This window comes from Amblyomma mixtum, chromosome 4 (assembly GCF_055824585.1).
Source record: "Amblyomma mixtum isolate Tamu chromosome 4, ASM5582458v1, whole genome shotgun sequence".
In the NCBI taxonomy this organism is placed as follows: Eukaryota; Metazoa; Arthropoda; class Arachnida; order Ixodida; family Ixodidae; genus Amblyomma; species Amblyomma mixtum.
In genome coordinates this window covers 50127546-50147854 of record NC_143015.1, presented here as the reverse complement: position 1 = coordinate 50147854, position 20309 = coordinate 50127546, and the positions used below count along the sequence as shown (strand labels likewise).

Sequence of the window (20309 nt, the reverse complement as noted above, 5' to 3'; positions counted from 1 at the left end):
AAATCACGTGGAGAATACACGTTAATAGAGTGTTGTGTTACATCCATTTTGCCCATTGGGAGCGTATAACTTAGCCCTTACATGTCTCACTACCCTTAAATTATACAAAGCCGTATGCCGAATCAGTATCAGTTTTTCAGAACCTGAAGTTGAGACAAATAATGGCCAGTGTGTTCTAAATATATATATATAATCTTTATTGCTGTTATGGAACTTGGCAAGCAATCGTATCAGACAAATACCCCAAGTTTAACACGTGTATCGCTAGATAAAGCAAATAATCATTCAGTCGGCTGCCACGCTAAAACGATTATCAAGCTAGACTTTATCCACAAGGGAACCCTGCAAACAGATGATTTTGAAAATAATAATAATAATAATTATTAATAATTTGTGCTCATTCAAACCTGGGCAATTTCATCGGTGCCTACTGCGCCTGTGCAGTGTAACTACTGCGATGAAGGAGATGCCGCAGTGAACATTTTGGGTTGAACACACTCTATTCAAAGCAAATATACACGCAGTAACATGACACGGGCAAATGCGTTACTCTTTTACTGCACATAGCACAAAGAGACGCTTAAAGCCTCGGCGAGACCTTAATTTTCACACCGTCTCCTGCATTCAGCACAAGGTTCGGAATCTTCAGTGAAAGTTGTTCGTGTACGTCTTCGTCCAGAGCTAGCTCATACTTTTGCAGTACATGGTACAGTGTTGTGTTCACTGCCACAAGTGCCAACCTCTGCGCCACGCAAACCCTTGGCCCAAGACCGAAAGGAAGGTACATAGACGACAACGAACTCCTATTTTCCAGCTTGAACCGATCCGGGTTTAACATGCACGGTTCAGTCCAGTTCATGGGATCTCTGTGGATGTGCCAGGGCGGCGCGACGATAACGGTTCCTTCAGGAAAGAATTGCCCTAGAACAGTAACATCTTCGGTACAGTGACGCATCACCATATGCGGCACAGGAGGATACAAACGCAGCCCTTCTCTAACTATCATATCTAGGCGCTCCAGCTCGAGGATACGATCCATCTCATTTGATTTGCGGGAATCATCGCTTGCTGAAACATGTGCTTCTGTGCTTCCACCAGAGCCCTGTGGATGCGTTCCCACCTCTTTTCTTGAACGCAGGTGGCTTGCGTTGCCAAACTTATCGTTGATCTCAGCCAGTATCTTGTCTTGCTCTTCAGGATGTTTTGAAAGCAGGTAAAGCAAGAAAATGAGCGCAGATGACGTCGTATCGAACCCAGCTAGAACCAGAACGGCAATGTTAGACAGCATGGTGTGGTTGTCGATGAAACGCGCATTGGCAGTCGTCGTCTTCAATACTTCTTCGACACTCGCCTGTGCATCGATAACGTGCTTTAGCACGTCCTTTTTTCTAGCCTCTTTACCCGATCTGCGCCGCTCCACAATATGCAGCACGTTGCTCGTTATCATGCGCATAGCCTTGGAAAACCTCTTGAATGGGTATATCCACTCTAGAACAGAGTTCAGCCCCGGAAAGGCAAACGTATTCTCAAACGTTATCTTCTCCATGTCTTCCCAAATAGTTCGAAGCGCCAAAACAGCCGGGTCAGTCGCTTTCTTCTGGCTGTTTACCTGAAAAAAAAATTCACAATTTTCAAGCGAAAATGTCAGTGATGAATAAAGGAGTCCGTTCCTTTCATATTTGTTTTACGTCCCCTGCCACCCCTTTTCAGAAGATTCATTACGCCTTTCGGTAAACAGAAATGCCTCTTATTCCTCCAAAATATTTTAGTCTATTTCTAGTCGTTGAGAGTTAAGCATGATATTACATTTAGTATGCCACATACATACTTAAAAGCACTAATAAAACAATTTCTCGCTGTTCCATAAGGAAAACATACTGCGGCGACATACGCCACATATGTGGACAGCACGAAGAGATGCGCAGGTGGGGAAATATGAAAAGAAAATTCCGCAAAGGACGTGCTAGAAATCCGTACATTGGACGTGGTTCATATGCCTTAATATACTTGATTAACGTTCTTTAAGTTTCTGTATTAAGTATGTGCTTCTATTTTTACGCGAAGCATATTAACGTAGGTTTCGGGCCTTCGCGCGACGCCCGGCGGTGGCCACCATTGACCCTGAAGTGGGGTCACGTGACATGACTTCACGTGATGACGTCACACCGGCTGCAGATGGGGCCTTATATCGCGCCGTCGGTCGCCTCCGGGCGGTGGCCACCATTGACCTTCAAGTGACCTTCAAGTAGGTCACGTGACATGATGTCACGTGATGACGTCACACGGGCTGCAGATGGGGCCTCATATCGCGCCGTCGGTCGCCTCCGGGCGGTGGCCACCATTGACCTTCAAGTGACCTTCAAGTAGGTCACGTGACATGATGTCACGTGATGACGTCACACCGGCTGCAGATGGGGCCTCATACGGAGGCCTCCACGCTTCGGTTCGCGCCGTCGCGCGCGCCGCGGCGGCGGCGCCATCATCGCAGCATCACGTGATACGTCACGTCACGCCAGGGATGAAGCGGCGCGCGCCCGCCGCGCGTCAGTCTCTGTGGCCGCAACCGCGCCAGCGTCTTTGCGCCGGGCGTGTATGCTATCAAGATGCCTCCAAACGCTAAGGACGTTAATAATAGGAATGCAAAACGAAGGCTGCAGCGTGCTACGGAAACCGATGCAGCGTGCTACGGAAACAGGGACGAAGTACGACGATTAACCTAAAACCACGTCTCCGTTACTTAGCCCCATCCACACTGAGGCAGCTGCTTAACATGCTTCGCATCCACTGGGCTTAACCTTGATAAGCCTCTAATTTTTTTCTTCTCTACGATGCAAATAAATGCGGAAATTAAGCCTGATACGAAATTCTTTATTCCAGCCAGTGTAGCTGTGCTTCATGATGCTCGAAAGGGCAATCCGGATGCCTCTCATTTCCTATACGATATTTTTAATTTTCATTTGAGGTCTATAGGAATACATGAAAGCCATTAATTTTGACGTCATTCTGACCAGACCTTACTTTCACTTGATGTGACCTGGGCACAAAAGAAGTCACCTTAGAATATAGACTGTACCAGTGCTCCTTTTATCCACGAACTGTGAGCATATGCGTGAAAGAAAAGGTAGTTATTTCTTGGAATGCACATCTTACCTAGTATTTGCGCGCGTCGAACTGTTTTTGAATGAAGCTGAATTTTGATGAAAGCGAACATTTCACGGCGGTATGGCAAATTATGGTCGATGTTCACAATACCGCACGATGCTTCAAGAGTTGAAATGAACAGTGGAGGAAGCAATAGCCCATTCGGTAGCATCACCGTGCAATGACAGTCGCCGGTATTACTGAGCTTAAAAGCGTGTGGATTATGAGCAGGGTAGATGCTCCCAGTTGCATGCTGGTATATAGGATGGTGCGTTCGACTGCTCGTTATTGTGTTATTAGTAAGCAAGGAATGCCCACCAGCATAATGTCCAATGTATAGGTGGATGCAGCGCGAAAAGGATACCCTAGAAAAAGTTATTGCTCCCAATGTGTAAGAGCTCTACTTGAAGGTTTTCTTGCCATTTGCAGTCCTGCCCAAGTATAACAATGCAGCTATAACGTACGACGAAGGGCGGTGCTATTGTTGAAGTATGCAATAGGGAATCGGCATGGCGTCTTAAATACAACAAACAACCGCGGATACACCCTTCTGTTAGAGGAAGCATAAAGGAGCCTTACACACGGCCTACAGAAAAAAAAACATCTGAAAACCCTTGGGTACCCATGCTTTTCCGGGTGACACACGAATCCTCACAAAAGAGAAGCGCATAGGACGAAAGCTCATCAATTTTGAAGCAACCTGCTTGCTTTAGCGGCCCCAGACAAATGCTCACCACATCGGTGCGAACGTTCTTGAGTTCATGAACGTTCAACGCACTCTCAAGAGAACTTAATGTGTTCTTAGCTTCCCGTAAGTATTGATGAAGCCATATTTTTAATCAGGTGGAAACAATTATGGGTTACATTCTGAGTCGCGCGTCTAAATTTCTAGATATAGTTATTTTGGTCTGGAATTAGTTATATTAAGATTACTTACAGCTCAACCCTAAGCACAGCGTTTGTACGAAGGTTACCACTGAGGTGCGCATGGACGCGTTCGAGAACTTGAAAAACGTCATCGGAAGGAGCGTGGTGTCACTTCACGATCACTTCGCTCATTCTCTCGAAACCCACCCATGTGGGAGGCCCGGGTTCCCCACGTAATCTAAAAAACGTTTTTTTAAGAGGCAATCTCCTGCATCACTTCCTCACTATTGAAGGAGGTACTTAACTCTCTCTCGCCCTAAAGAACAGACCCGGACATGAGTCGCTGAAATAAATGTTCTCTCCATCTCTATCTCCATCTGAAGTGGTAAATTGTGTTTTCCATAAGCATGCGTGTATAATGAGTTTTTTCTCAAAAATATCTGCTTTTGCTTTGTTTGCATTTTCGGCTGTCTTACTACGTAATTTCTTAACAACGTCAACTTCTACGCGACCTTGAGACTTGTTATAAGTGGGATGAACTGTACTTGGCTTCAGAAATTCTAATTCCTTTATTGTCTTTCCAGCTACAATAAGAACGTAAAATAAAAGTATTTGATTTAGTTCAGTTTCTTGCCTGTGCTATGGGCGGGATGTCTGAGTCTCCGAGAACGTTTCAGGCGAAATGGCACGCGTTTCCCCTGCTGGCCCTCATGATCAGGGCGCACGTATTCTTGTTTTGCTTAAAGCCAGAATAATTTAGCAGACAAGTGTAAACATTTCAGAGTAGGAAACTGCCCACATTAATCATAATTTTTGCCTTTATAGTATTTCGATATGGGTACACTCGCGCAATAAAGGTGCATTTAATAAAACTTCTCTGCAACCAAAGTTATCAGCTTGGTGCTGCGGTTCTGGAACTCTGCCAAATAAAGGAAATTGATGGTGAAATTCTCTGTAAGCAGATTACAGCGCTAAGTGCATCTAGGACAGTATCTAGGGCGTAAACATACTCTAATATCGCAGCGGCTCTCCTCCTAAAAAATGAAAAGCTACATCTCAACTTCGTTTCTGTTGAGCAAAGGTGTTTTCCCTCAAAGAAAACCTCAAAGGCATCTCAAAAAGCAAAAGAGAACGCAGTGGTCATGCGGTGTTACGTGCGCGCGTAGGTGATAGCTGGCTCTGCGCCGCTGACAATCAGAGTGCGCCTAAGTAATACACTCTCGGCATACTAAGCGCTTCGCTTCCCGTATTCACTGAAGTTATTCTGAAACAGAAGACAAGGCCGTGATCACTGCTACACCGCTGTGAGCTGTTCACACCGATATCCTTACTTCAGGGACTCTAACAAAATTTTCTCCCCACTTTATGTTCTTTCTCAATATAGAATTGTGTTCTTCCCTATTGAAAAAAACTCTGCGTGAGTTTGCACGAGAACAGTGATTTTTGTACGATCACGTTCATTTTGCACACAAATGCGCAGAAATTGTGCGTTACCTGTACGCATTCTGTGCGTCCTGTGTGTACATATGCGCGTACTGTGAGCTGATAGACGTTCACGCACACTCTTTGCGTGTAAAAAATCGTGGACTCTCGTGGAGAACTCTCTGTACGTGGACATCTGCGTGCTGAGAGGGGGCTTGCCGAAGCTGTGCGTGCTTATGTGCGTACTGAGCAAGCTCAGTGAGGCTGCGTGTGGCCATGTGTGCGTTTGCTTGCTTAGTAGCAACTTGTCGAGACTGTAAAGGCCCATTTAGGGTGAAAGCAAACAAGGTTCGAGCATTCAGTTAATGATTACTTCTCAATAATGAGCAATAAGCTCACGTTTTGCTGTTTTATAATTTTCGTCTTGGCGTAAGTACCCATTAATCATTTTCAACTTCAGCAAACAAATAACCAAAAAATTATCTTTTAGTGCAAAATGGTTTCCTTGGATACTGCAGGGACCTGTACATGACAACATGCACACTGAGCAAGAGCTCGTCAACATTGCAAGTTTATAGTAAAATAATGTAAAAAACAAGCTGCTAATGACTCTTACAGCATCCTTCAGTTCTTCCTTTAACCAATCCTGAAAGTTACAGATATCTTATAGATGCATGATGAAAGCCATCCAGAGCACTTATGTTGTTGCCCGTCATGCAGACAGCCATATTTCGAAATCAGAAGCAACACAACCATTTGTTGCTTGCACTCGAAAGGAGTCAATCAATGGAATAACTCTGAAAGGGCAACAGTGTTTGTTAGGTGCAACAAACAAGCTTGGGGATATAATCAGGTTCAATCAAACATGACGTGCAGAAAGCGAATTGTGAGCTGTAACAGGAATGTTACGAGGCAATTTCCAAAACCATTTCCAAAGCAATTTCCAAAGTCATTAGCATAAATTTACATACACGTAAAAAGGCCATGTAAGCCTACACGAAAAGACAGTTTTGAATTCACAGTTGGTGTCAAAAGTTCAGAAATTAGTGCCCTCTCTCAAATTCAGTGACAAATCACAGATCGATTAATTAATTCCCAGTATGGCTCCAGAACAAATCCAATGAATCTCAAATGTGCGAAGTATATATACCACACATGTTGCCTGATTAGCACCAGCATTGCATGATGCATGACGAAGTATCACACTCTTCATTCTTCTTCAATCTGTTTTGAAATTTGCACTACCACAAAGACCATCTGGATGTGCTATTATTCCGTCATATTGCTGAGAGTCACATTCGGAGACCAAGAGCAACACAACAGTGTGCTGCACATGAGTGGATATAATGCACTGGGACAACTGTGCACAGTAAGGAACGCTTGTAAGGCGTCAGGTATTTGCTTGGGGAATGTAATCGAGTTCAGTCATGTTTCATGTGTAGAAAGGAAGATAAAAGTTGTAGCAGAACTATGAAATCCAACATCCAATACTGAACTTCCCCAGGTGATCTACACACACATAAAAAGCACGAAAGGATAAGCTCAGCGGTACTGTTAAGTTTGATGCCCTTTGAGGTTTTTGCGCGTCTGTATGCAACCATCAGATACCATCTTGAAGTTACCAGAATGCCCAAAACAACTTTGTTGAACTGTTCTACTCTAAACTGAAATACTTTTCCTTAAAACATTTTTTTTTTGCGACATGCTGTGTAGCTAATTATAAAATAAAGAAAAGAAGCTGATAAAATTTTCTCATCTCAAACGTACTGATAAGTACACAAATCTGAGTGCTTTCAAGAGAGGTGACGTACCCGGTATTCAGTGTCCAGAAGCATACATAATGCTGCAGAATCCTATAGCAAGAAAATTTCTTTTAGTTGACAGATGGCTATGTCTGGTTACAAAGTCAATACCAAGTAAGGCACATATCCTAACCTGCAATTACAGGAAGCTGCACGTGCTTCATAGGCTGTAACTCCGCCAATAACTACTACATATTTCCCACCTCTAGCACGAGTGCGGAATCAATATACAGCATGGAAACAGCAGTTTTGTTGCTTTAGCTTCTTTACTATGCTGTTTAGGCAAGGGACGAGTTGAAATATTTGCATGGGCAGTTCTCGATTGAAGTAACGTAAAAAACATCCGCACTCCTTTCTGCTGAAGCGACTGGTGGACCACTTTTGCATGTCGCATCTCGTATGACTTGCTAAGGGTCCAGACTGACACACGCACTTCGTCAAACCTTCACACAAAACACTCTTCGCTTTTGCTATAAGCTCCGGCCACAGGCAGTAAGTGTCCCGTCACCGTTCACATCGCAAAAGAAGGCAGCGCTCGCAGGCGGTCAGTTTGAGCTGACAGCGACAGGTGTTGCAGGCACACCGCCGACTAAGTTTCCAAGGAAGCCACACTGTAGAAGGGCGCCGTCTTGTAATCGAAACACACCACAGAAACAATGGCCACTGTCGCTGCTTATGAGCCAGGCATTTTTGCAACGAAGTTAGCAGTGCAATAGGCCGAAAGGTTCGACTCATCAAACGACGGCACCGCACTGCTGACCTCATTATCGTTGTCGACCAGACATCCATAGCACATATGCCCCGACGGATCGCTTAATTGGGAGCTGCTACTACTCTTGGATGAGAGCGCGCCCACCGGCAGCACACACCGGTAATCCTTCTTCTTTTGCGATTCCAGCACAGTAACAGCGGCGCGCAAGACAGCCCAGCAGCAGCACGAGAAAACAAGCGAAGCTCACGGCGGTGATCTCAGAAACCATGCAGCATGTCGGATAGGCTTTGGATTTGACGAGCTAGACCATCCCACTCACGCACGCACGCACGCACGAATGTACCGACACGTATATTAATGCGTCCATGCGTCACAAATTTTTCAAGTTTTTAATGCTAATATGTGCACAAGAACTTAATTATTTTTGTAACGAAAGTTTCATTTGGTTTTAGTTCTTTGCTATCGCACTGCCCAAAAGCATAGAGCCCGAAAGAGACGACCTGGAGGAATGCCTGGAGGCGATGCCTTTCTAAACGGGTCGAAGGAAGCCGGAACTGGCCGAAGCGCTAGCCAACGAACGCAGCGTCTGGGGAGGGACAGCATGGCGGGCCGCGGTCAGCGTTACTACGTTTGTCGTGGTCCTTTGTGGTGCCGAGGGCGTGAACGATCGCTGGCATGAGCATTTGTCACTCTTCCGATATGTGATGTGCCGACAGCAGTGAAATTCGCTGGTGCGATGTACGAAAACGTGGTAAGGTGCTGAGTAAACCTGTGTTTATAGCGTGCGTCAGCGGGCTCGACGGATAGCGCGTCGTCCTTTGCGCGCCTTCACTGGAAACGCTATGCGGACGGTGGGGCTCATTTCCTCCATGGCGGAGCAGCTGGTGGGAGACCACTACCCGGGTGACATCTCGCATCTTGGGGGTAAGTTAATTTTCTTCGAACCTGTTCATTATTTCAAAGCCTTTGCGCACAACTGGCCACGTCAACACAGCTAGTACAGAGACGCGAAGACGCAGTGCGTATCGCGGCAGCACGCAGCGCTGAAAGGTTGTTTGCTGGCGGCACACGGGCATGAATGCGCGTGTAGTGTCAGTGGTCACACGGTCATGGTCAGTATGCCATGCAAATATGCACAGCTGATCCGATCGCGGGGTGCACGATATCGGCGCCGTACTGCCGCCGTACTGCCATTCATCTCTCGCCGAGAATGGAATATGTGCCCGCCAATAGATCTTCGGCCCGGGCTTTACATTCTCGCCGCATGTTACGCTGTAATTGAAGTAACAGCGCTCGAGCAGTTTAACTACGTAGACAGCGATTCAGCTGTATGCGTTTGGATTGAGCTTCCTCCTCTTTCACTTGTATTTCACTTGTACTTTTATAAATTGTGTATTTAAGGTACGAAGCTCCATATGATCCAGCTGCGTTCGTACTTATAGCCGAGCCAGTGTAGTCGAGCCTTGAATAGCAGAACGGTGAGATAAAAACAAATTGCTCTGAAGTTTTTCGCCTCTATTTTGGCATTCGCTTTTTCATACTTTGGCTCGGAGCTGAAATGGTACAAACAACTGCAAAATGCACACAGGTGCCCTAGCTCCATTTGCCCTAAATCCCGAAGTTGCAGTGAAATTTAAGGGTAATTGAGCCTTTAATATGTACGAAGAATAAACTTGATTGTTTCATGATTATAACCAATGGCGCAAATAAATCTGACTTTGACTTAAATATGCTGAGGTACCTCTCCAATACCTTATTTGATGTTAAAGGAAAAAGTGTGGTTTTTCTGCAATTGGCACTATTAATTCATCATACCTGTGAGAATGTGAAATCATTGCTAATCATGCCAGATTTCAAATTGAGGGACGCATGCAGAATTTGAAGCAAACCAGCCTTCTACTGAAAATATCGTCCTGCTGTGGTCTGTTCTTTTGAATGGTGGCATGTATTGTAGAAACGATGCTGGATATCGATATGCAAGTGATGTCTCGTCTGAGGCTAGGTTGTGAATGACTGCCGTGGTTATGAATTTCTTGTTGCCTGGCCCACTTCGAAATGTGGTTAAACAGTTGTGTTCCATTCTGCGACCGGCTCCTTTTTGTGCCTTGCACTTTGCCTTACATGCTTGATTCTAGTCCATTTTTTGCACTGTGCTGCTGTTAAATGTGTCTTTTTACCTTGCAGCAATCTCCACATAGCTTTACCAGCAATGCCTCTTCCAAGCTCTCCAGTATGGCTGTGCCAGCCTTTCACTTGGTGCTAGGATGCCCAGCAAGCAAGCAGGCTTTTGAGGTAAGCACTGAAGACATCTTCCGACACAAGTAGCTTTTATTTTCCTAGTCCACTGCTACTTGTGTGACCCCTCGAGTAAAGATCAGGTTCTTCTTCTTCTTTGCACTACAGGTGCACCGCCAGAGACGGTTGGTAACTCGAACTGAAGCTCTTCGCACCAGGGGTGCCACGTCAGAGACGCTCGTGTGATCAGTTGACACGCAGGGATAAAAAAAGGCAATAACTGAGGTTTATGTACAGATATTTACAGCGTACAGAAGTTTAGACACTCGAGACAAATTAAACGGCAAAAGACAAACAACAAAAAGGTGGATCTGGCTAATACTAGGGGAGGCCCCTACTCGGCGTGGCCGAAGATGCGTTGCATCTCACCTTAGCCCAGAACCCCGCTTCCAGCTCCGGGGCCCGGTTTTAAAGCCCTAAAGGCCCGGCCCACATTCCATAGCTTCCAATCATATTGTGCTCTCAACATGATTGGTTCTTCAAGAGCCTGGCCAGCCCTCCAGCTGCCGTAAAATAGAGCTCTCTCTCCACCACAAAATAAAAACAAACACAAATAGACATCCGTGCCAGCACGTGTGCGAATCAGTACTGCGGGTGGGGAGACACCCGTATACCTGCCGGCGCGTTCGCGAGCGGCCGCGTTCCAAGAAAGGAGACGCTTCGCTTTGAGCACCCCCAGCCGCGTTCCGATGACCCCGCGAACGCTACCGAACCCTTACACGCCCTTCCCAAGATTCTACAAAGGGCTCAAATGCCACTTTTAGAATTATAACAAAGGGATCGGTACGGGTCACAAAACCACCCTGTGGGTGACATACCGCAGCTACACCAGCGCTGGCACCAACAAAACCAAAAACAAAATGCAAAATGCACACACAACATCAGCAAATTCCACAAATTCACACGGTGGCATGCCTGCCGTGCGCCGTAACACGCGTCCAAGTTGGTGCGTTGCACCCAGTTCACCAGCATGCACACCCGCGTCCTGCTCGACACACACACCGACACTCACAACTAGAGCGTTCAGTAGCACTGATATGGGCCACGTGAGCCTCCTTAGTCGCACCGAGCGTCCCTGTGCGCGTTCGAGCCCACACGTGCCTCATTCGACACGATTAACACCTAATGGCCACTATGCTCGTCAGGCTGGTGCCACAGCGGGGCGTGAACTGAAAAGACGGTGCCCTCCAGGATCAAAAACGTCCTGGTCATCGATAGGTGAAAATCTCTGACCATGCGACGCACTTGAGAGCACTCTCTCTCCGGCGCACCAGTACGACACGCGTGGTGCGTAAAGAGCATAGCCCCTGGCCCGTCCAAATATAGCAGTACAGCCAGTCTCGCTACACTTGATACGCCGACCTCTAGCACGGAACATACTGTTCCTCGCGTCGACTTTCAGCGTGAAAACCACGCACCTGCCTCCTGCCACTCCACCTCGCCCGGGGTCATCTGCACCTTTACTGCACGAGCAAACTTTGAAACCGCCGCTCCGTGCTTGATCAGCGCCCGCTGGCCCCGTGGCATAGTCTGACTCCGAGGCTCCATGAGCTTCCTGACAGTCACTTGACCCGGGCTTGCCTTGCGGCAAGTCGCCACACCTTTCCGGGTCCTCAACTGACCTGGTCGGGCACACACCGGGTGCGTTCATCTGCGCGGCGTTCTGCCCGGTCGGCCCAACAGGCCCACCTCCGCTCTTTGCCTCGGATGAAGGGCTCTTGCCACCAGAAACGCTACGGGGCACTTCATGCTCCATACCCGACACAGTGTGCGGTTGCGGCGACGCCAGACTTCCTCCTTTCACTCGCTCGCCGATCTGACGTCTGTCCTCACCGACCGTTTCCTGCTGCACGAAATGCTCTTTTTCACAGCTTGCTTGGGACTGCGTTTTCGGAATTGTCAGAGTGACTTCCAACAATCCTGAACTCGCGTCCGCGTCCCTGGGCTCATTAGGGATTGAGCTAACTTGTGCAGCTGGATCGTCGGAGTGCGCGTTCACCGCCTCGACTACCGCGACGCTGCGTTCCGTCACGATACTTTCTTCACGAGAGATTGCACTTTCGTGGAAAGCTGGCTCCCTCTTTTCTTCTGCCTGGCTGTTTTCTTGACCTGTGCTTGACAGGTATATTCCTTTGTCTTCCAGCACAGGCGGCCTCGCCTCTCGAGACTCGGAGTAGTTGTCCCTCGCTAGTTCACTAGCTCTCTTAGACTCCTTGAGCTCAGCGAGCTCCAGCGCTAGCTGCTGGCGCTTTGCTTCTAATTCCTCCAAGACGCACTTAACATCCTGAGGTTTCTCCTCGCACAGTGGCGCCTTTCCTCCATTTACTTTCGCAAGTTCAGCCTGAAAGTACGCTAAGCGCGCCTTTGCTAATTCCACTTGGTACCTCACATCAAGTGAGGGCAGGCTTGGATAGCTCTCCATACCGCCTTCCGTACCCCTCAGATGTCCTATCGGCTCGAACACAGGGACGTGAACATTGCGACCAAGGAAACTCACGGTTTCGATGCGTCGATCCGCATTGCCAGCTCCTTGGCGTCGGGGTCCACCGCCACTTTCCCCGGACGCTGCGATGAGCTGTCGCACGCCGCTGGTCCGCCGCCGGTGATCGTCGAGTTCCCGACGCGCTGCTTCCTTGACCGGACGCAGTCCCGCGTCGCTGGACTACTGCCGTGGTCCTTGCGTCCTTGCCGCCGTGTCTCCGCAGGTCCGTTCACGATCGCTGACCTGTCGCCTTGTCGTCACCTTTCTCCCTGCCTTGTCTTCTTCCTGCGCCGTCTTCCGATGGCCGCAGGATCCTGTCGACTGCGCCAGTAAAGATCAGGTTCTTCTTCTTCTTTGCACTACAGGTGCACCGCCAGAGACGGTTGGTAACTCGAACTGAAGCTCTTCGCACCAGGGGTGCCACGTCAGAGACGCTCGTGTGATCAGTTGACACGCAGGGATAAAAAAAAGGCAATAACTGAGGTTTATGTACAGATATTTACAGCGTATAGAAGTTTAGACACTCGAGACAAATTAAACGGCAAAAGACAAACAACAAAAAGGTGGATCTGGCTAATACTAGGGGAGGCCCCTGCTCGGCGTTGCCGAAGATGCGTTGCATCTGACCTTAGCACAGAACCCCGCTTCCAGCTCCGGGGCCCGGTTTTAAAGCCCTAAAGGCCCGGCCCACATTCCATAGCTTCCAATCATGCTGCGGTCTCAACATGATTGGTTCTTCAAGGGCATGTCCAGCCCTCCGGCTTCAACAAGGTAAAACCACCCTCTCTACCACTAAATAAACAAAAACAAACACAAATAGACATCCGTGCCAGCACGTGTGCGAATCAGTACCGCGGGTGGGGGGACACCCGTATACCTGCCGGCGCGTTCGCGAGCGGCCGCGTTCCAAGAAAGGAGACGCTTCGCTTTGAGCACCCCAGCCGCATTCTGATGACCCCCGCGAACGCTACCGAACCCTTACACCTCGTTATTTTGATTTTGGCAAGTTAGGTTGCCTATTAAGGGCTCTCTTTTGTTTTTCACCTGCTGCTGTGGCCTACTGCATTGGTGTTCGGCTACTGAGCCCAAAGACGCGGCATTGAATTGTGGTGGCTTCGTTTCGACAAGGCGAAATGCATATTTGCTCGTGTGTTATGCAATGTCAGTGCATGTTAAAGAATCTTTGGTGGTCGAAATTTATGCACAGCCCTCCTCTATGAATGGAGCTATTGTTCAACTTTGAGGCATTAAAGGGACACTGATGGCAAGCTGAAGTTGACCTGTGATGATGAAGTTCCGCATCCTAACCACAAAGACGACACTTTTTCTGAAAGTGGAGCTTTATAAGCCAGAGAAGGCAAAACATACAATTTTCATCAGCACCGGCTGATTTCGGAAGTAAATTGCGATGCGCTGACTCCGTTTTTTTTTTGGCACAGATTCCAGAGGCTAGGCTGAACTGCCATTCACCTCAGAACGGTTATCATGGAGTCCTTTGTGTAGACTTCATGAGTTCAAATCGAGTGGCGGGAAAATTATTAAATGTAATTTTTGCGCCAATCATTGTGTTGATGGCCTTTGCACTGCTGTTAAAAACCGGGATAGCAGTATGGTATCCCATAAAACTAGGTTCAGGACTTGCAGGAAGTGGTTTATCACATTCCGCTAGCTTGTGCAAGAAACTACTTCAGGGATATGTGCAGGTGTCTTTAATGTGTTCCTGAGTGAGCACTAACTCGTTAGGGGGAAGGCAGCTTCTAATCTGGCACTACAGTGCCAATGTCGTGAGTGTAAATCATAAGATGACCCATCAGTATGTACGCCTGATTTCTGTGACACTTCAGTGGTGTATAGAAGTGGTAAACAAATCTGTAAGGTATTTGATGCATATCTCCAAGGCAACGGCTGTATGAGTAGCGAAGCCATTAGTCAATCTTCAACGGAAAGAATTTTCTCTTTTAGATGACGTGCTTGTATATCAGTGACAGTTATTTGTTGTCCTGCCTTTCGCTGGTGTGAGTCATGTGTGGCGCATCTTCATGCGAGCCTTCTTTTCCTTTACAAAAAATTCAATTGATAGTCCAACCTGTTTTCTTCTCTTTTCCTGTGTTGCATCTTTTGGCTGGTTTTAAATCTGTAACTGAGCTCAGACCGTGATAATTACAGCCGGTAAACAGGGCTACTGAATGTGAGCTTGGCATACATGCGTACTGTATGTGTGAAAGTGCAGTTTACAATATTCAGAAATGCTTGATAGCCTTACAAGAATCTAAAATTTTGTTGGAATTCCTATTTGTTCTCTGTTCAATTGTCGAGAGTTTTTCCGCTTCATCGTGTGATTAGAGCCACTTTGGTACTTAAGCTGAAATCTTTTCTTTAGCCTGCATGTTTCTCACTTTTGGGACAGAAACGTGGAGGCTAATGAAGAGAGTTCAGCTTAAAAGAGTATAGACACCTAATCTTGGTGGCATGTTTTCTTCTCTATAATGATGCGGAAGACACTACTGTGCATGAATCACCATCTGGTATTCGTGTGAGACCGCTAAATAATTTATAATCAACTTTTTCTGCCATCCTGTTTCGGTGAACAATTTGACTATGGCTATGACATCAAAGAGAGCTTATAGGTCACGTGAGGCGTGGAAAAACTGCACTTATAATCGCTGCTTCATCGTTTTAATTCGCTACAGCGCTGACGCCAGCATTCCTTAAGAGCCAGAAGTACCAATTGTATTGCAGTTTTTCATGCCTCACGTGACCAATAACCTCGCTTTGAAGTCACAGCCATCATTCAGCTGTCGAAACCGAAACAAATACAGCAGGAGAAAGAAATTTGATTATAAATTATTTAGCGGTCATAGGAGGATGCCATGTGGTAATCCGTGTATAATACTTTATGCCTTATTACAAAGAAAAAAACACGTGCCAAACGATAAGGACAGCAAAGTGAGCTATGGAAAGAAAAATGATAAGTCTAACATTAAGAGACCAAAAGGGGGCGGAGTGGGTGAGGGAACAAATGCGGGTTAATGACATGCTACTTGAAATTAAGAGGAAGAAATGGGCCGGGGCGGGGCTTGTAATGGGAAGACAACATAACCGCTGGTCCTTAAGGGTAATGGAGTGGATTCCAAAAGAATGCAAGCATAGCAGGGGGCGGCAGAAAGTTAGATGGGCGGATGAGATGAAGAAGTTCGCGGGGATATGGTGGCCACACCTAGCAAAGGACAGGGTTAATGTGGAGACATGGGTGAGTCCTTTGCCCTGCAGTGGGCCTTGTCAGGCTGATGATGATGGTATGTGTCGCACCTGCTGCTTCGTGCTATCAGCTGGCCCATGCTTGGCCGACCAGACTAGCCAAATTTGTGATGTGGGTTTTCTATTGCACCTGCATTTGTGTACACAGAGGACTTGAATGGTAGCAGGCGATGCTGTGCATGTGTTCACGCCACAGCACACATGACCCACACTGAAAGCTTCTCTGCCTTTAGTAAGACAGCTGCGTCAGTCTGGGGCATAACGTATCCCAGTGCTTGAGTATGAGTAAATTGCTCTGGAATTTTAATCTGGTATCAGGTAGCATAGCGCAAAAGAAGGCTAGCGCGGCTGCCTAATATTCTCTTGGGCAGCTGTGTTGGATTTTCAGTGCCTGTTAGTGTAATCCGTGAAAGTTCACTGTAACCCATTCGTTTCGATGTAAATTAGGAAATCCTTAGAGCCCTGTACTTTTTAATGATAATAACAAGGTAATGTAGTAATTCAATTGTACCTGTTCTCTTTCAACACAGTAAAGTGCTGCTGGGTCGAGATCACAGTTTTACTTTGTAGGTGTGCTCAGGCTGTCATCATCATCAGCAGCAGCAGCAGCCTGACTACACCCACTGCAGGGCAAAGCCTCTCCCATGTCTCTCCAATTTTGTCTGTCCTTTGCCACTTGCGGCCACTGTATCCCCACAAACTTCTTAATCTCATCCACCCACCATTTTTTCCTGTCTGTGTGTCTTCTTCGCCATTCTGAAATTCATTCATACAAATGGATTGATGCACGTAGTGTCAGGTGCGTAATGTGATACCACCAGCTCACCCCAAGCTGTGCTCAGATTTGCCTCATTGCTGCAGGAGCAATAAGGCAGGCTTGAGGCTGAGTGGTGCAAAAACATGATTTTTCAAGAATGTCTTTGTGGAAATTGCAATTAATCATGTGAATTTGCTTTCATTTTAGGAGCTGCACACAAGCTGTGCGCCTTTCCATGCTGATCATGCTGGCCAGGTACGCTTATGGTTACATTACTAGGTTGTTTTCATAATGGCAGTTGTGGATTTCTGTGTGGTTTTAAAACATAAATTGTATAAGTATTTGCCCTGCCACAAAAGTATAGTGGTGCATTCAAGGCCAGTGTTACAAAGGGATGTTTTGATTGCTGCAAGAACTTGAAGGCCCCTGTGTGGTCACTGTGGAAGGCCCCCTCCCTACTTAGGAATTGCTATTTGGGTTACTCAGTCATTTGGCAGAGGAATAGTGTATAGAGATAAGGGATGGAAGAATGCTTCCAACTAAAGAAAAAAATCCAGCAAGCAGTCATAGAAGCAGAAGTACAAAAATGGCAAGGCTTTCTCTAATTTACATCGAATCTTTTTCACTTAGACTTCTTATTGCATAGAACGGCTGATGCTTGGCTTACACACATATTTTCTTTAGGTATGCAGTAGGTCTCACATTCTTGTATGATATGGTCACGGTGCCAAAAAATGATGGTGGTGTTAGAAAACTCGGAATATAGAGGAATTTTATTGCTGACCTTATGGAGAACTATGGTAGCTGTGCAGTCGTTATAAATATCTTCCAATATTTTCACATAACACTCTTCTACACCCTGATTCCACAATGCCTGCATGACAGCTGTGGTTCCACCGAGTCAATTGCTGTCTGGTAGTCAGCTAAGGCTATATATTGGGGTTGGTTATATTCTGCCCATTTCTCTATCACCTGATTGATTGCATGAATGTGGTCTCTTGTTGAGTATCCTTTACGAAAGCCTGCCTGATCATTTGGTTGATTGAATTCGAAGGTTGTCCTGACTCTATTAGTGATTACCTTAGTAAATACCTTGTAGACAATGGATAGTAAGCTGATTGGTCTGTAAATCTTCAAGTCCTTGACATCTTCTTTCTTATGAGTTAAAATAATGTTCGTATTCTTCCAAGCTCCTGATACGCTCGTGGTCACGAGGCAAGCGTGTACAGGGTGGCTAGTTTCTCTAGCACAATCTCTCCTTCGTCCTTCAACAAATCTGCTGTTACCTGATCCTCACCAGCTGCTTTACCCCTTTGCATTGCTCCTGAGGCTTTCTTTACTTCCTCCCTCGTTACTGGCGGGATGTCCCATTGCTATGCTCTACTGCCTCTCTCCGTAACGTTCTGATTACATTCACTACTGTAGCGATTTGTGCAGAACTCTTCGGCTACTTTAACTATCTTATCCATATTGCTTATGACATTGCCCTCTTTGTCTTTTAGCGCATAAATCTGGTTTTTACCTGTGATTAGTTTTCTCTTCACTGATTTTAGGCTACCTCCATGCTTTACAGCATGCTAGGTTTTCTCCATGTTAAACTTTCTTATGTTGGCTACCTTGCACTTATAAATAACTTCGATAGCTCTCCTAGTTCTATTCTATCTCTGAAGTTAGACGTCCTCATGCTTTGGCGTTTCTTCATCAGACCTTTCGTCTCCTGAGATACCTTGCAGGTATCCTCTCGAATGATCTGACCACCTACTTCTGCAGCACGCTCCAATGAATTTAAATATGTATTTAAAGATAACAGTTAAGGTGGGAGATTGAGCTTCGAGATTTGAACTTCATCTTGGGAGTTATGCCACTGCTACACAGAATACTTGATCGCCGTAGAGATATTTCATCATCTCGCACCAAGCTGCTGTGGCGCCACTGTCACAGTTGATAATTTTGCTGGGAAGCTGTTGTAGTGCTCACACAGTTTTGAAAAGGTGGTATTCATTGTATTTGTGCTATTGGCAACAGTGATAATATGCTTGCTGCAGTGTTTTGTGGCTAGCCTTCTTTTTTTTTAGTGAAATAAGTTGTACATTTCATGTTGAGTATTCTTTCAGCGATTAAATTGCTTTGATTTTATTCCTTAGTGTATAGTTGCGAGTGCTCCATGTCTGAGTGCAAATTTCTACCACTGAAAAGCCTTCAAAATCTTAATAGATGTCCACACTATTCTAGGGACTCAGTGGCTATTGGAAATGCCCATTTAGCTGTATTCAAGTGCCGTTGAGTTAATAGCCATTTGAAAGCCTTCAAAATGCCTGTGTGACACGGTTATTAGATTTTGTGCAGGTTTGATGCTGAGCAGTCTGCGTGCTTGAGTCGGGTTTTCCAGTGTCTGTATTTCAAACCTGAAACTTTTCGAAATCATCATTGGTTCATTAATGGAAGAAGTACTTGTGCCCTTTTCTGGAATTTCCAGAAAACAGATTAACTGAATTTTTTTGCATATACTCCTACCTTTTTGCAGGTGCTGCATAGTGAGAACCTGTATCAAGACGCCAACCTGCTGGACTTGGAGAAACTGAAGAAATTGTTTAGCCACTGTGTGGCACCCATCATGAGGGATGTGGCATTAATAAAGCCAGTTAAGGTGACCTTATCTATGTCCTTTTGCAAGCATGCTACACACATGAGAGCCATCCCACGAAGCACCGTTTCTGCAAAGCTTGTTATCTCACAACATGCATGCTGAATGAGGCAGTGACAGACAGATGAGGAGGCCTTAATGCAGTACATTAGCGTACCGTGTTGAGCAGTGATGTAGGAGCCTTGCAGCCATGCAAGGTATTATCGGTATCATGATGGTAACTCCATTAGACACTGTCTAGTGCTCTGTGAGCCAGACTCGGCTCTTGAACATTCTGGGACTCGCCCTTGGCTCTCGGACATTCTGGAAGCCTCACCCGGCTTGCGCATATTACGCGAGGATGTCTCCTGCTGTACGAGCCTTACGCGGCTTGCGCACTTATGTGAGAGATGTCTCGCGTTTGCGAGCTTGCTCGGCTTGCGCAAATTATGTGAAATATGTCTCGCGTTCTGCGACCTCGTTCAATCGTCGCATTTTGCGTGGCAATAAACACGCAAAGATAGGCACGCAGAATTCACGCTCAATATTTTCAATAGGGTTGCCAGCGCAAAGTTATGCCCCAGAGGCCCTGCTTAGAGGCAAATGGGCTTTTTTTTTTACAGGAATTATTGAGTTATTCAGGATTAAAAGAAAAGAGTTGTGTGGGCAAGAAATGGCAAAAGTGAGCACAGAGGTTAGAAGTACAGTGTAGAGAGAGGAAAATTCTCTCTAGGTGTAGACAGAGGAAAATTACGAATGCTACCAGTTTCTTGCTAGTAGCAAACGCCAGAGTCTCCATGTTTTCTCAGAAGTTGCTTATAATACCGCGCCTTAACTGGCGTTAATAAGGTTGATTGTTGAACAAGTTAGTGCTTTATCACTTAAAACCAGCAGCAGCGAAGAAACAAACTTAAGACACAGCCTCGCCCACGTCTGTGTTTTTCCTTGTG

General features: G+C 46.3%; 1 protein-coding gene across 1 annotated transcript; it reads left to right on the top strand.

Annotated features, from left to right (window-relative positions):
• Window positions 1–8332: 8332 nt before the first annotated feature.
• Window positions 8333–19910, top strand: LOC149346465 (uncharacterized). The gene is made up of 4 exons (XM_089586453.1): window positions 8333–8868; window positions 10129–10236; window positions 16944–16991; window positions 19261–19910. The coding sequence occupies exons 2-4, from the start codon at window positions 10177–10179 to the stop codon at window positions 19483–19485; spliced, it is 333 nt and encodes a 110-aa protein (XP_089442579.1). The 5' UTR covers window positions 8333–8868; window positions 10129–10176; the 3' UTR covers window positions 19486–19910.
• Window positions 19911–20309: the final 399 nt, after the last annotated feature.